Raw genomic sequence first — 17,220 nt, 5'->3', positions numbered from 1 at the left:
AATAAAATCCACTTTCAGTTCATGTTTTTGAGCACTTAAATTTATGCATACAAAACTAAACTAATTTTTTATTTATATTTATCTTAAAATGGATGCAAATATCACCCCGCAATAACAAAGTATTAATTTTAGGAATCAACTTTTATAAAGTACAATTTTCACATTAAAATGGTTGTTGGGTTAATTCATAAAAACGTTTTTCCTATTTTTTTAAAGCTTGTTTATATGGCGATAGCAGGCACCATCACGAGCAACAAAAACTAGGCAAATTTTTAGGTTGACAAAAAATACTGCATGCCTTTACTGTCTGAAAAGTCATGTTTGTTCTAGTTTTTTTTTGCGCGTGATAGTACCTACTCTCATGAAAGAGATCTTACCGATGAGAGTTTAATGAGGTTTGTATTTAATGAAATGAAATACGTAAATGTATATCTACATCATCGTGGAGATAAGCGTTTAAGATCACTTTCATTAGAGTACTACCAGCATCAAATCAAGCATTTACTTAAAAGGCGGATGTAGGGATTTTTTGAATCTGTTTTTTAAACATATAAGATACCATTTTCTTTTTTTTTATAAAGTACAGCTATATAAAATCTGCCTTTCTAAAAACGAAAATACTTTCAGATAAGAAGGCAAACACACACACACACAAAGATGAAAAGAATGTGAGAATTCTGCTTGGCTTAAAAAAGCTACTTTCATTAAAGATTGACAGAAAGCCTGTCAAATATTACTTATTCTTTTAGAGTTTAGTTCAAGATATAGTATGTTAAGATACTTTAGGTTAGGTTAGTATATACCTACAATTTTTTCATATCTACAATAGAACAAATCAGATGTGTATGAAATGTGTTTTATTAATGGTATTAATCGACAGTCCTTCACTTTTACCATTAAATATTAATTGGAAAAAACTTGAGCATTGCAAACATCGCCTGCTATTCCAGTGATGACTTCACTAACAATCTTCTTCTTTGACGGCCTTATCCGTTCCGGATGTTGGCTATCATCATGGCTATTCTTATTTTGTTGGCTGCCGCGCGGAACAGATCGACGGAAGTCACGCCAAACCATTTTCTCAAGTTAGCGAGCCAGGATATTCTCCTTCTACCTGGTCCTCTTCTTCCTTCCACTTTACCTTGCAGGAACAGCTGTAGTAGGCGATATTTGACGGGGTTTCTCATAATATGGCCCAAATACTCAAGTTTGCGTTGTTTTATGGTATTCATGAGAGTTAATTGGCAGTTCATTCTTCTGAGGACCACCTCGTTGGTGACTCGGTCCATCCATGAAACTCTCAGGAGTCTTCGATAGATCCACAGCTCAAAACTCCTTATCCTTTTTTCTGTTGCTTCGGACAACGTCCAAGTCTCGGCCCCTTACAACAACACTGAGAAGACATAGCAGTTTATGATTCTCTTCTTGAGTGCCATATTGAAGTCTCGACTGCAGAGAAAGCGCCTCATTTGTGTAAATATTGTTCTGGCCTTTTCTATTCTGCACTTTATTTCTTTGGAGTGGTCCCACGATTCATTGATGTTACAGCCAAGGTAGGTGAAGCTGCTCACTCTCTCGATGGTTTCGTCTTTACAATACAGCACACCGTGTTGATTAATAGATTTACTTGTAACCATGTATTTAGTCTTTTTGATATTCAGTTCCAACCCATATTGTTCGCTTGTGTGTGTAACCCTGTTGATAAGTTCTTGCAGTCCCTCCAAGCTGTCGGCCAATAGAACCGTGTCATCTGCATATCTGATGTTGTTAATTACTTCGCCGTTTACTTTAACACCGTCTGTAGTGTCTTCTAGTGCCTCCTTGAATATTTTCTCAGAGTAGAGATTGAACAACAAGGGTGACAAAATGCAACCCTGTCGGACACCACGCTTAATTTCCAAGGCTTTTGATTCATCATTTCCAAACCTGATGGTTGCTTTCTGGTTCCAGTAAAGATTAGAGATGATTCTTATGTCCTTTCCATCCAAGCCCGTTTCATGTAGGACTCTTACCATTGTCTCGTGTTGGCAACGATCGAAAGCCTTAGCATAGTCTATAAAGCACATGTGAACGTCGCAATTCATATCCCTACATCGCTGAATAAGGACCTGTATTGCAAACAATGCTTCTCGAGTTCCCAAGCCATTGCGAAACCCGAACTGCGATTCGCCCATGTGTTCTTCGCATTTTTTATACAGGCGGGCATGAATTACCTTAATAAAGATTTTTAACACGTGTGACATAAGGCTGATGGTACGGTAGTCACCGCACGATTTGGGGCTGGTTTTTTTTGGTATGGTGAGAAACGATGAAACAAGCCAGTCAGTCGGGATCGTGCCACTTTCATATATATTATTAAATAATGACGTCAAGGTGGTAATACAGTGTTGATCCATAATCTTTAGTACTTCCGATGATATATAGTCGGGACCAGGTGATTTTCTGGTTTTAGCGATTTCAATGGCAAATTTAACTTCATCCATTGATATAACTGGCCCTTCCATATTCTTTGCTTGCTCAGGTTTCACTGGACGTTGATCGTCTTTGAAGAGTTCAAGTATGTATTTCTGCCATGCTTTTAGTTTTTCGTTCACCTCACAGATAAATTTCCCCTGTTCATCCATAATGTTTTCTGGTGTTCTTTTTCGATGTCTGCCTGTAACTTGTTTGATTTTTTTGTACATATTAAACGTGTCATGCCTACGGTCAAGTTCTTCTATCTCCTGACATTGATCAATCATCCATCTTTCTTTAGCTTCTCTAATTTCCTTTTTAATGGCGTTATGAATCTGTCGATACTCTGTGGTGTTCGTAGTTTTTACTTTCCTTCTGTCCTCCATCATCTTTAAGATCTTGTCGGTCATCCACTGTTTCTTCTTTTGCTGATTTTTGTCAGAAGTCAGATGTTGATCACAAGCTTGGGTCACTGAATCCCTGAAAGTTGTCCACGTTCTCTCTATCTGAGTATCATCTAGTGGTGTCTTTTGTAGTTTTTCACTTATTGTCTTTTCCACTGCCTGTTGTATTTCCTTGTCTTGGAGTTTGTCGATGTCATATTTTTTCTTATTCTGTGTGGTTCGGGTGATATGAGCTTTTCGTGGTTTAGCTCTTAGTACACATACTATGGGAGTGTGATCGGATGGAACGTCAGCCCCTGGGTAAGATTTGACAGAGACTAAACTGTTTCGAAATCTCTAGTTGATTAGGATAAAATCTATTTGATTTCTTACGATGTTATCTGGCTTATCCGCTGGGGCTTTCCAAGTGTACAAACGTCTTGGTGGGAGTTTGAACAATACACTAACAATACCCAATGGTTAATTCTATCGTGTACCAAATACTGGGATAGCATTTTTGTAGTCGTACAACCAATTAGACTACTGGACATTACCTTTCCAATATTTCTCGTAGGCTGTTGGAAATAACCTAATAATTAAGTGGGGTCCACTGGTATATCTATATAAGATCCTATATCCTCACAGTGGGATATACTAACTACGTCTCAACTAGTATAACTTGATATCCCTAGTATGTCCTAACAAACATCCTAGGGACATACGTATCTGACATACTGTGCAACTTAATAACACCGTATATCCTTGAGACGTCTTAAGGATGTCCCTTAGATGAAACAGTGTATCCCTAGGATATACGCTAAGTCCCGTCAGATATCCCGAGGACGTTTTGGCCTGTTACCACCCAGCGGTTTATCTTTTTGGCACAATTAAGATGTGTAAGATGGTCTTACCGTGTCGGTGGCCAGCTGCCAGCCGTCGGGGTTCATGCTGGGCATCAGATGGATCCTGGTGGTGCGGATCAGGAGGGTGATCTCGGGGTCGCCCGCGAGGTACCTCTCGCACAGGTGGTCCGCGAGTTTGAGCAAAAGTTCGCGGCCCAGTACCTCGTTGCCGTGCATGTTCGCGATGTACTTGAACTCGGGTTTCACTGTTTAAACAGAAACATCGTAACCTTGAACTTAATCGATTTCGCTCTTGCACGAGATTCGAAAATAAACGGCGGTTTACTGGGTGTCCGGATCGTAAGAACTCAGCGAGCAGGAAAACTTATAAAATATTTTTTTCAAGCACCCTGTTTGCGTGAACGCGAATCATCTCGGAAGTTTCGGTTTTAATTTACGAGGGGCTACCCAAAAAAAACCGGAGTCAGTTTTGATAAACTATATATTGTTTTGAAAATCACAGAACATCCTTATCCCCTTCAAAATACTCTCCATTACAACTAATACATTTGTCCCAGTGGTGCTTCCACTGTTCGAAACATTTTTTATATTCATAGCCGACAGCTCATCCCTCGTTTTTTTCTTGACCTCTTCAATGTTGTCAAATCGCTGTCCTTTCATGTCTCTTTTCATACGTGCAAATAAGAAGAAGTCACACGGAGCGAGATCAGGCGAGTAAGATGCATGGGGCTTAACAGAAATGGCTGTGTGTGCAGTTGCATTATCGTGGTGAAAGAACCAGTCCCCTGTCCGCCATAAATCGGGTCTTTTTTGTCGAATACTGTTGCGCAATCTTCTTAAAACTTCCAGCTAAAAAGCCTAATTAACGGTCTCACCACAACCTAGCGGCAGAAAGGTGTACTATACAAGCTCTGCGCGCGGCAATTCAATTCCGGTTTTTTATGGGTAGCCCCTCGTATGTTAAAGTATACTCTCTCCATAAATATAAGAGAACAATAAATACGGATTAGTGAGCTGTAACAATTAATACAGTCGTTAATAACATTAAAACCTGGAAGTTTGCGAATATATGGTTGGTTTTTGATAAGCCTCTGAGAACCTCAGATGATTCTAATGGAAGCTGCCGTAAAAAATGCCGAAAATTATAAAACAAAATGGATATTGTTGGTCATTATATATAGTAGTATAATACGACCAAAAATATAGTGCATTTATTGCTTTGACTTTTCAAGTATTTTACCTTACCTTAACTGCTGTAGGTCTTACCTGAAATGGACCGTAACGAATATTTGTAGAAACTTATATTATTAATATTTTGTATATTAATAATGGTACTATTTATAAATGTAATGAAATATAACGTAATAAATTGTTATTTTGTATTAATTTTTCTATATTCACGGTTCAAGAATTGCTAGGCGAAAAAGATTGAAAACATACTTATATCCCGCTTGTCAATGTAGCTAAATAAATTTCTAGGACGGTTCTGGAATGGTTACGGATTAAGGGTGTTTTATAAGGGGCTGCGGTTTTGGAGTAAGAAACAGCAGGCTACAACTACACAACTGCAAACTACAAAAATAGTTGAAAATGGTAACCATTTTCGGAGAGGTCTGGCGATCTGGCAAGCATCTTCTCATTCCATTCTTTAAATATTCAGAGAATGTTCTGCCGATAGATCTTCTACGTAGATGAATGCTGGAAACATCAGCACTCGAGAAGTATACTTCCTCTGTGTATGTATTAATGGTTTAAAATTGTATATTTTTTAAATTTGAAACTCAAATTTTTATTTAGCCTTTAGCCAATTACCAATCCGAATGGCAGTCTTCAACAAGAAGTATTCATAGCGTATTATATCAAACGTGTGTGGAGATGGGTTTCGATGTTAATCTAGTATTTTTCTTTAAGTCGTACTTGACAGACAGATTATTACGATTTGCAGATGATATGAAATATTTAGAGCTATCTTCAAATGGTTGGCTCTTGTGTTGTGTGTGTTTTTCTGTTAGTTTTTCGAACAGGTTCGCTTACATTGGTTATGATACTTTTCTAGGCAATATAAAACTAAAACAAAGATTTGGGAGTTGTATTTTGAATGTTAGGATTCGTATTTCGGAATGCTAGGTATGTCCTATATTGTTATCCCGGATCAGTTTTCACGTTAATTGACGGCCAGTCAGAACATCTCCAATATTCCTCCTTCCAACTAACTTCTTGGTCAGAAATCCACACTTTAAAGCAATGGATATTTTTAATTCTATTTCTAGTGATATAGATATCAATGATCTAACACACGCATTATTGTAGATTCGGTTTTGAGTTTTGTTTTTTATATGGTTGCTTTTGGTTTTGTTGGTTTTTTACTATGTTGTTTATTGGTATGTTTTTGGTATTAGGAATTAATTTTCATTTGACCTCGTAACTATACTTGGCGAATTAATTGTCTTGTCATTGGATATTATATCCGTTAGACAATAAAGATTGTTATTAGTATTATTATTATTATTATTATTATTATGACAGATAGCGCAATTGTTATATATCATATATTTTTGGAAAACGCAAAAAAGATACATATTTGCTTTTAAACCAAAAAACGGAACAATAGGTGCTCTAAGATTGCGCTTTCGCCTTTTTAATAAGTTAAAAGACGACAGGGATACGGGGGGTGTCTCGAAAGTTCGAATTTACGACCACTCTTGTGGCTAATGTTTATCGATGATGTTATTTCACTTCATAACAATACTCGAACCCTACTTGCGCACAAACTTAAAAACGTATTTCTCCATACACTCTTCAACTGGTGAACGAGCCCCAACAACTAAATGTTCGGACGATGTAAAAAATGATAAAAAAGACATTTTTATATCTATTTATTTTTTTTTTGCTTGGTCGATTGAATAATCAATTTACGCACATTACGATAGCACAGAAAGTGCTATCGTAATGAATTATTTTTTATTTCGCATGAATTACATAGCAAAATAACGGAAACATACCAAATTTGCTGACAAATAAATATTCAGACGCGAATGTTTATTGACCAAGAAATCAATGCTACCCATGCACTGATGGTAAAATGTATTGTGCTTAGATAAATGAGATGCCAGTTCGGGTTGTCTCTTTCAAGTTTGTATAATAGTTGATAAGAAAATGACGCGTGGTGTTGCAACAAACAAAAAAGTGCGAGAAATTATCATATCCATTTCAAATGACTTGAGTATTGCAAAATCGACATATTATAAAAAAGTATGGAGAGACAGCTAGTGTTAGCGTTCGTGGTAAAAGTTCAGGCCGACCCCGTAAAATCACTGAAAGAGATCGTCGTATTCTGGACGAAGCGTTTTACGACAAATTCAAGCCCAATGGAATCACAAGGCAAACTTAAATGTCTCCAGGGAATGTTGTAGACAATGGATGGATGTTTGAGTTTTTATATGGTAAGTTTTTTTAATATAAAAATTATTAATATTCTATGATCTACTGGCAAAGGAAAAACCATGATGATTAACGTCTATTCAGAAGAAAAAACGTTTGGATTGGGCAAAATATAAAATATCCTGGACAACGGAAACGTGGAGTAACGTTATCTTCAGCGACGAATCAAAATTTGATGTGTGTGTGTAGGCGATTTTCGAAAAAGGGTGATTCGTACAAAATCAGAAGCCTTTCACAAAGAGTGGTAAAGGGGTTGGCAACTACGAATTCATTGATGGTACGCTAAATGCAGAAAAATAGCAACAAATTTTATCAAGAAGTTTGATTCCATCAATAGAACGAACTTTTGGAAATGAAAATTTTATATTTCAACAAGACGGTGCGTCCTGCCATACTGCGAAAACAACAAAAAAGTGGTTTGGGGATCATAATATGAAAGTTTTATCGTGGCCATCAAGTAGCCCCGACTTGAATGTTATTGAAACTTTATCGCATCGGATGAAAAAGACTTTGCGTAACAATCCTCAGCGTAGAGGCAAAAATCACCGAAATTTGGAACATTTTCATCCGCGTATATTGCAAGACTTTGCTGTTATTGCCGCGAGAGGTGATGTTACTTCTTATTAACGTTCGATTTAAAGTAAAAGATTTAAATGCGTCGGAATATTTATTTGTCAGCAAATTCGGCATGTTTTTGATGTTTTATTATGTAATTTATGTGAAATAAAAAATAATTCATTAAGATAGCACTTTTTGGTATCAAAATAAGTGAGTGATTTCATTTTTCAATCGAAAAGGTAAAAAAAATCAATTTAAAATAAGTATAAATATGTTTTCTTATTATTTCGTACATCGTCCGAACAGTTAGTTGTTAGGACTCGTATAGTGCGACACACGATAAATGCCAGTGATAATTCTATTAACTGTTTTATACGCTCGTAGTTTTGGTTAGTTTTTTGGTTTAGTTTTTTGGGTAGCATTTTTGGGTGAATAAATCAAACATGTCTGTTCAATTAGACGGTATCTCGTAAACCAAAAGGGCTAAAAAACATGGTCGGGAACGTTTCAAATCTTTAAAAATATACTTGGACCAGAATTATAGTGCTTTTTATTACTTTAAAACAATAGCCTCTTATAGAACATTCTGCCGAGCAAACCCTTACCCGTAACTATTCCAGGACCGTCCTAGGAATTTATCTACCTACAAGCGGGATATAAGCATGTTTTCAATCTTCAATTCTCGAAACATGTACATAAAAAAGTTAAAACAAAGTAACAATTTATTACGTTTTATGTCACTTGTTTTCATTCCTGCTCCTACTTCCCCTTCCGAATTTCTTATAAAATTGTAAACATTCAAAACAAACGGATCCGCTTTTTTATTTGCTGAGGTATTTCGTCTTCTAAATTCTCATTAGGTTGTAAGATTCTAATAAATACTTACCTGTATTCTTGTGACGTATCTTAATCTTAAAAATGACTGTTGTTTTTTACAAATCGAAGAAGAAACAAAAATTACACGAAGACAAATGTTATTAATCGATAGGCACACATAAATACGTTCTTACTTGAAGGATCACATTCAAATACCTCCGTAATATATACGAACATATCGCAATTTCGATTAAACTCTTAAGAACGATACATATCACTTGATGTTAACATAAACGCTTCTACTTATTCGAAAATTCCAGGCAGTATCAATGCTTAATCAAATTTAAATTTACAAATATTCGTTACGGTCCATCTTCGGCAAGACCTACTTAATGCAGAATAAATATCTGTTGGGATGGGTTAAGGCACTGTAAAATACGTAAAACGTCAAAGCAATAATTGCTCTATAATTGCACTAGCTGTCATATACATTTTTGTGACAGTTTCGCCTTTTATGCGTTTTTTAATTATATACGGACCATTTAACGCACTTTTTGATTATAATTTATACTTTATTATATACTTTGTAAGTATTATAATGGAAAATAAAACGAGTTAGATATTAGGTAATTAATGTGTTGAAAACCTATTGGGACTATTAATATTCGTGGGTTTGTATCTTGATTTTCATTAAAATTTCTGCAGCAATATCTGAATAATTGAAAACTGAAACAATCATTTAAGCTGAGTGACCAATCGGTTTGTTCGGATCCCGAGCTTCGACAGATCTCAAAAAGTAGCGTTGAAACGTCAAAGAGCACTATATTTTTGGTCGTGCAAAAGTGTCGGCCGCGACGTTGCCGGGTCTTCGCGTAAAAGCGGCAACGCCGCCGTCTAAAGGCGCCCAACGTAAATGCGAAAAACGAAATACTCACGGGGCTCGTGGCGCCCGGGCCTGGTACCGAACTCGATCAAATAGAGGGGCACTCCGAGCACCGACGGCTCATTGAGCGCGTACACTCGAGTGACGTTCTCGCACCTAGCGTTGACGTCACGCAGCACTGCGAGCAGCTCGTCATTGTTGTGGTGCTTGAACTCGAACCCGGCGACGGACCCCAAGACGAGGAACGCGAGGAACCCCACAGAGGACACGAGGAGAAGCGTCTTCATGGCTTTTCAGTTCAGTTCTCGCTCGACCAGCTGTCGCACGGTCGTCACCACGTCGGTTCGCGGACGGTGGGGGGCGTCGCGGCGTCGGCGTCGGATGATCGATCTTCTTGTCGTTCCCCACGCTATCTGTAGGCCGCTGTTTATACAAAATTGCTTTCGAAAAATCGTCGGTGGGCGGGGCAAATTCGTAGCGCGAATCAGCATTTTATTTCCAAAAAAAAACCGCTTCGTGGTTTCTTGTTTTAGAGGAACGCATTGTTTTCCTATCGTGCTCCTGCGGACCACTATGAAACTTTCGCAAAATCGATGTCATTTAATTGTGCATACACCCTGTATAAAGTGTCTTTCAAGTCGCGCCGAACTTCAAAATTACAGCAAACTTTGTTAAATATTATAACTTGTACAAAATTTGTATAAAATATTTCGCGCACCCTGTATGATAGGCGAGCTGGAACTATCTCGACACAATTTACGATACTGTATAAACGAAATTTTCAGGGTCTCTTGGATTTTTTTGCCCACAATCAGCACACCCCGTACATAATTGAAAATATATAGCCCTGAATCTCCCACGTTTCCTAGTCCACGAATTTTTCCAACAGAGTAAATGGTTCTCAAGAAAATATTTTTCTAAATCTGCGCAGGACGCGGTAATAGACATTGATATTTTTTCAAATAACTCACGACCTGTATAACTGACGAAACCTGAAACTCTCTCTCGACATTGTTTACGATACTGTTCACGTTCATGTTTAATAGTTTTCCATTTGTCACTAATAATTTAGCCCCCCAAAACGGAAATTTTTAAGACCTTTCAGATTTTTTGAATATAAACGACACACCGTATATATAATTCACAGAATGTGCGAAATAGGGGTTATAGGCCTGGATTTCTCACATTTCCTGATATACAAATTTTTCCAATAGTGTAAATGGTTTTCGAGAAAAGACTTGTTTTCTGAAACGCACGCAGTACATCGTAATAGTAAATGATGTCATCCTGTCTAGACTGAGGGCTAGAAATATTGATTTTCATTTAGATCTTTTCAAATATCTCGAACAGCGAAAACTAATAGCGATTTTCATATGGTTTTTTGAAATATCTTCAGAAGCGTACGTTATATGGAAATACAAAAATTGTAGCTCTTGATACTTCCTATAACACTGTCTGATTAGCCATATTTTTTTACGAATTTTGATTTATGGCAAATAATTTAATGTTGAAAAGAACAATTTTCAGTTTCTTTTAGATTTTTGTCTATAATTGTATATATTCGAAAAAATGTCTGAAATAAAAGTTATAGCCCCGGATCGCCCGCATTTTCTGGTGTCAACGGTTTTGGAGAAAATAATTTTTTCTAAAATTTTTAAAAAATACTTGCGAGATTTGAGTTAGTCCTTTTTCAACAGATAAAATGCGGATGTGAACTTCAACCCTCCTGCCAAATCTGAAGTCGCTAACTGCAAATTTCAGACACCTGTTAATTTTTATTATTATATTTATTTAATTTTTAATATCTTGAACACCCTGTACAACAGGTGAAAAACTCAAATACAAAAGTTTTAGCTGTTCATGTCAACTATATCGTCATGTAAAATTAACTGACATCCGAAGCACAGTCATTGCCAATTTTCAATAATAGAGGGGGCCATTTTTCAGTTCTTCAGCGCACCCTGTATATTTTTGAAAAATTTTCAGGAATAAGGTTTTATGGAGCCGCATCTCCTGCGTCTTCTCGTTAAAGAATTTGTTTTTTTTTTCTTACTCCCTTGCAAACGCGATTTTTTTTTTAATAATTCCCGACCCCCCAGCCCAGCCAAAAATGAAGTCAATAGCTTCAACTTTCGGACAGTTATAGTGTTTCATAGCAATGTGCAAAAAACAGTCGAAAATCAAAAAAAAAAAAGATGGCCGTCGAGATTGGATCGTTGCCATTTTCAAATATCTTGTGCGCCTAATGGACTGTAAAGAAGGAGCAAAAAAGTTTTTTTTCGGCTGATTCTATCTGTACCATTTGGTTGGGTATTAAGTTAGGCGAAAGGCGGCCTGTCACTTATTTTGCCCCCAAAAAGTATAAATATCTGGGTATATAGGGAAATAATCATTGTTTCAGAAGCAAAAATGCAATAAAAATACGGTATATTACTTTGGGCACTAACTTCGAACACCACCAGAGGTATTTGTGGTCCACATTTCCTTTAGGTATTTCAAACCGATTCAGAAATAATTTCTTCTGAATAAGACTCACGTATTTTTTTAATATTCTACTTGACCTAGAAATCAGGAAAACGTTTTTGGAACTCCCTGCTCATGTTAAGATTTTTTCCGAAGTTTTTTAAAATGTAAGCAATACTATGATGGGTAATAAGTAATTAAAAAAGGAAAATGTCAATTTTCGATTATTAAATTCGTGCCAGAAAGGTGGCCCAAATAATTGGTTATAATAAATTTTTAAGTAGTGCATTTTCCGCACTGTATTTATTTAATATTTTTATCCTTAATTAGGTACTCAAATAATCAATGCTGCAAGCGTATCGAGAATTTACCTTTCAATTTTTTGCGAAGGAACTCACTCAAAATTTTACTAGGCACTAGGCGAACATGTCACCAAGTTCTCATTCGTCGAAACTAGTCACAATCTTCAATTTAGATACGCGATGGAAATTTGCCCTCACTAAAGCATACACTTTCGAGGCTACGGACATTCCGATAACAACACATACGTCACTGTCAAGCTTTTTCAGCTGGCTGACGTCGCATCTTTCGATAACCGATCTCATATATACAGGGTGATTAAGAAACATTGTCAATCCTTAAGGGAAAATATATGTTATGTAAAGTAAAATATTTTTACATTTATTAACTTACTAGCCATAAAATAAGATAGAAGGGCTGAGTCAAACCAAAAAACTAAGCGAACGAGATTATATATAGTGACATTTTTCTAATTGGCAACGTCATCAAATTATTTGTTAGAGTTTCCGCAGCTGATTTTTATTATTATTCTATAAATATCATAATATTTTGGTGCCTATTATGCGTGACTCTTTGTTAGCCGCGATTTTTATGGATAATTTGGAAAATATCACACAATTACATCCTTTAAGTAAAAGTTTTCTATGGTGGTATAGATACGTGGATGTCTTTGCTTGATTGGTCGGAAAATTATTTTTTAAATTACATTAACTCATTACATAATCGTACGAAATTCACTATCGAGATTGAACAGGCTAACTCCAATAATTTTTGTAGACTTAACTATTGCAAAACGAAAATTAGATTTTTCCATTTACCATAAACCTTCACACACGGACACAGTCGTACATAACAGCTCAAATCACCCTTATACACACAAATTTCACTGTTTTATACACAGATTTCTTTAACTTAAATTGCACTAAACAACGACCAAAGTTATATGATGATATGAATTATGATAAACAGTAAACTCTATTTATCCGAAACCTAATACAGAACACGAACAATTTAAAACTATTAAGTACCTAGTGAAAAAGTTTCAAAACATTTGTCAAAATGTGGTTGAAAAATAGATTTCAGAACTAACAACACAATAGGAAAATTTTTAAAAAGTAATAAAACGAAGTGTCCAAAATCTCAAAAATCAGGTGTCTACAGGTTGAAATGGGGATCATGTCCTAAAATTTATATTGGACAAACAGGTAGATCCTTCAAGAAACACATTAACGAACACAAAAGAGCGTTTTAAAAAAATAGTCTATATTCTAATTATGGTAAACACTTAAACACAGAAAAACACATTTAATGTATTGCTTAACGATCAATTATCCAGTTGATGACAATAGACTTCTGAATTAACCGTTGTATTGTCCGGCAAAAGCTCAAAAAAAAACGATTCCTTTGACATCCCACCTTTTTTTGGTGAATGTTGGCTTTTGACACGCTTTGAGCCGGTTCATCTTTTCTGCTCCATGACCTCTTGCGTTTAACATTGTTGTATACAACCCATTTTTCGTCCCCAGTAATAATCCGCTTCAAAAATGGATCATTTTCTTGACGTTTGAGGAGCGAATCACACACGTCAACGCGACGACACAAATTTCGCTCCGTAAGGACATGGGGCACCCACACATCGAGCTTCGAGGTTAAGCCCATGCCTTTCAAATGGCCATAAACAGTCGAATTCGACAAATTTAATCTCTCACCGATCTCTCGTGTGGTTATTCGCCGATTTGCATCAACTAATGCCTTTATCGCATCTTTGTCAGCTTCGACCGGCCTTCCAGACCGTGGTGCATCTTCGACATCAAAATTGCCGGATCGAAATTTTGCAAACCAGTTCTGGCACTGGCGTACTGTTAACACGCCTTCTCCATACACATCCGTCAATTTTTTTCTCGCTTGGACAGCATTTTTACCTTTTCTGAAGTAAAAAAGTAAAATATGACGAAAATGCTGCTTATTGCTCTCCATATTTAAAAGGGCACCAACCAAAAACTACTGCGTAGAATTAATAGAACTTTTTCACACACAAGCCTTGCAATATCAGCTCTCAAGACATATAATGATTATGCGGCTTAAGTGTGAAGTTGGTTTCGAAAAAACGTAATTAAGTCCTCTGACGGGAAAAAACGAAATGACTTTCCGAACAACCTTATGATTTGAATCCGATGGAAACATATCAGTATGGAGAAAGCCTAAGGAAGAATTAAAATTAAAAAGTTTTATACCGGTTAAGTTAATGAAGCTAGGGTGATTTTGAAAATGTGTGAATTTGTAAACACCCTTTGCAGCTCGATTATGGATAGTGTTGTGTTTAAGTAGTAAACTGAAAAACTCATATTTTGTATATACAAACTTATCTTGTGTTGTCTTTAATGCAATACCCTATATACATTTGAATAATGTCATCAAACTGTTTACGAACCTTTCAAAAATATAAGGGGAATTTTAAATACAAAGCATCTTTAATTTTTTTTATGACCACGGAAAAATTATGTTTCTGCTATAGTGATGGTCTCAACAGCTTTTTTAAAATCCAGGTATATAATATCTTCTGGATATCCCTCATCCTGGGCCACAGTTCCAAATTGCAATTAGGTTTGGATTAACAGATCTTCGAGGTAGAAGGTTGTGCTGATTGGCAAGGGAGTCCTGATGATTTGTCATTAGAAATTCAGTGAGTTCCCAAGCAATTATCTTTTCCATAACTCTGCAGGGAATGGAAGTTATTTTTTAAATATTTATTGCCTTTCTTGTGTATGGGAACGACATTCACCATTTGAGACATCAGTTTGCTTATGGTTCGGCGCATAAGATAATACTACGGTAAAAACTGATGACTCTGTAACTTGTATCATATTCCTGCAAGAGAGGAGATGTTTAAGCTAAATAAGGAGCTATTTCTCAATTTATTTAACGAATTGCTCCCACACATGGGAAATGGTAATAGGAATTCAAGAATTCCAAAGCAAACGAGAACTGATTGCGCTACATATTTTTATTTTCTGCTCTTCACTATGTATAGTATGTGATCTACCAATCGTTGTTTTTGTTGATTTTTGTGGCAATTCATTACATTATATTATATGTGAGAAACCCGAAGTACTGTGGAAGGACGCATTGGTGTTTTCAAGACTCGATTTAGATGCATAATGGGGAGCGTAAACGATGTTACACTCCTGAGAAAGTTGGCAGGATTATTTATAGATATTCCAGACAACAAAAAATAATCAGAACTCATAGTGCGTTGTGACATTTTTATTATTATTTTCTTAATTGCACACAAAAAAAGGACATCACAAAGAAACTATTTATAAAACAACAATAATTAACACAAAAAATAAAATTACAATATTGCAGAAACAGGAACTAATTTAACGTTTTACATAACGCAAAAGCATTACATAATAAAATATGCAGACGCTTTTCAATTTAAAAAATTATTTTAGCTCCAAATCATTGCGTCTTTCTTATTTTTAACGTATTTGAATAAACTAGTAAAATAATATAAAAAAAAAAATATATATATATATATATATATATATATATATATATATATATATATATATATATATATATATATATATATATATATATATATATATATATATATATATATATATATATATTAAAACGTGCAACGGATGAGTTTTTAGACGGAACCTTCTTTTGCCTTCGGAAATACGTTCGGCTCCACCGTACATATCCGAAAGCGAATGCAGAGTTTAAAAATCCTCCATTAGCGAAGTAATCTCTCCTTCTTCACCCCAGATGGTTGTGATATTTTCGCATGCGTCACCCCCCAACTGTCTGAGTTGCTACATTGTAGTAATTTTTCTGGAAATTTCACATCAATCTCTGAAATCCGCACTTAATTGTGCACATAACGTGCCATTGTTGTTTTTCTTCCCACCATACTCACAAACTTGTATAATTTGTACTTTCAATAATTGGTTCTTTTACGAAATTACAGCAAATGTGGCAAATACGAGTACCTAATAAGACGGTTATTCCTATATATTTCCTATATATTTTACATTTAACAAACTGGAAAATAGACTTACCTACAGAAATTACTAAGCAGAATTTTCCACATTTTTAGGTACAATTAAATAGCTACGAAGAATGTTTGGGTAATGTGTTTTAATGTACAAGAATTACAGTAAACATAAGAAGTTGAATTTTTATTAGAACAAGCATAAGAAATACCCATTGTCAACTACTGTCTATAGGAGATGCTTCTTGAACATTTCTTCCACTTAGATGTTTCTTGTGCGATATCTAGCACCTGGATAATCATTGGATAATATGATTTAGTGTACAAGAATTACAGGAAATATAAGAAAACAATTGAGCTACATTAAGTATGTCAGAGTTATTTCATTAGAGGTTAAGACCATGAGTTTATGAAAACTAACACTTTGCGCCGATTTACAAGCAAAAAAATCCGTTTTTGCCTGAAAATTTAATAGGATTTGGACATATTTTCAAAAAATACTGCCGTAAAACTGCCGGATCCAAACATGGACGATCTGTCAGCGGCCATGTTGTTTGTTGAAAGCATCAATGTCTTTGAAAGTTTAAATCTCGCGCATGCGCACGTTGAATGCACCTTTTCAAATATTATTACTAAGTTAGCACATGCAGTGCCTCTATTTGTCTAGTAGCCACTAGAGTAGTGTTTTTACCTGAACGTTTCTAAAAGTTCAAATTTTCATAATTTAGTGAAAATCTGAACTTTTTTTTCTTATTTATTTTGAAAATTATTAAAAGGCATTCAGCCCGTTTCATTTAAAACGCCATTTCGCGAGCAGCAATACGCTTATCATCAAAAGTGGGACACACAGTACAGTAAAATTTGCAACGAGCGACTACGCCAGTGGCGTAGCATACTTATGCCCCCCACTCCCTTCCCAACCGACGTCGCCAACCACATGCCGCAGCGACGTGCCTGATGACGTAACGACGGCAACGTCGCGCGTCTCATCGCCCCCACCACCACCACCACCACGCCGAAACGCGGTGGAGCCGGCTGCAGTATGAGGGGTGGGCT

General features: G+C 36.0%; 1 protein-coding gene across 3 annotated transcripts in view; it reads right to left on the bottom strand.

Annotated features, from left to right (window-relative positions):
* LOC132701764 (carboxypeptidase E-like) overlaps positions 1–12,383 on the bottom strand; it is a 19,450-nt gene extending 7,067 nt beyond the window's left edge. Inside the window, exons 1-3 of one of the 3 annotated variants that reach the window (XM_060669938.1) lie at positions 12,233–12,383; positions 9,451–9,821; positions 3,749–3,945 (exon numbers count right to left, since the gene is read on the bottom strand). In XM_060669938.1, the coding sequence (XP_060525921.1) occupies positions 3,749–3,945; positions 9,451–9,685 (432 nt within the window). In that variant the 5' untranslated portion in view covers positions 9,686–9,821; positions 12,233–12,383. The remainder of the gene's footprint in view (positions 1–3,748; positions 3,946–9,450; positions 9,822–12,232) is intronic. The other 2 variants (XM_060669940.1, XM_060669939.1) reach the window with 2 other exon arrangements.
* Between the last annotated feature and the right edge of the window lie 4,837 nt (positions 12,384–17,220).

This window comes from Cylas formicarius, unplaced genomic scaffold (assembly GCF_029955315.1).
Source record: "Cylas formicarius isolate icCylForm1 unplaced genomic scaffold, icCylForm1.1 PGA_scaffold_5__7_contigs__length_24384050, whole genome shotgun sequence".
NCBI classification, from domain to species: Eukaryota; Metazoa; Arthropoda; class Insecta; order Coleoptera; family Brentidae; genus Cylas; species Cylas formicarius.
Note: the sequence above shows the minus strand (reverse complement) of the source record. Positions and strands in the feature narration are given on the sequence as shown.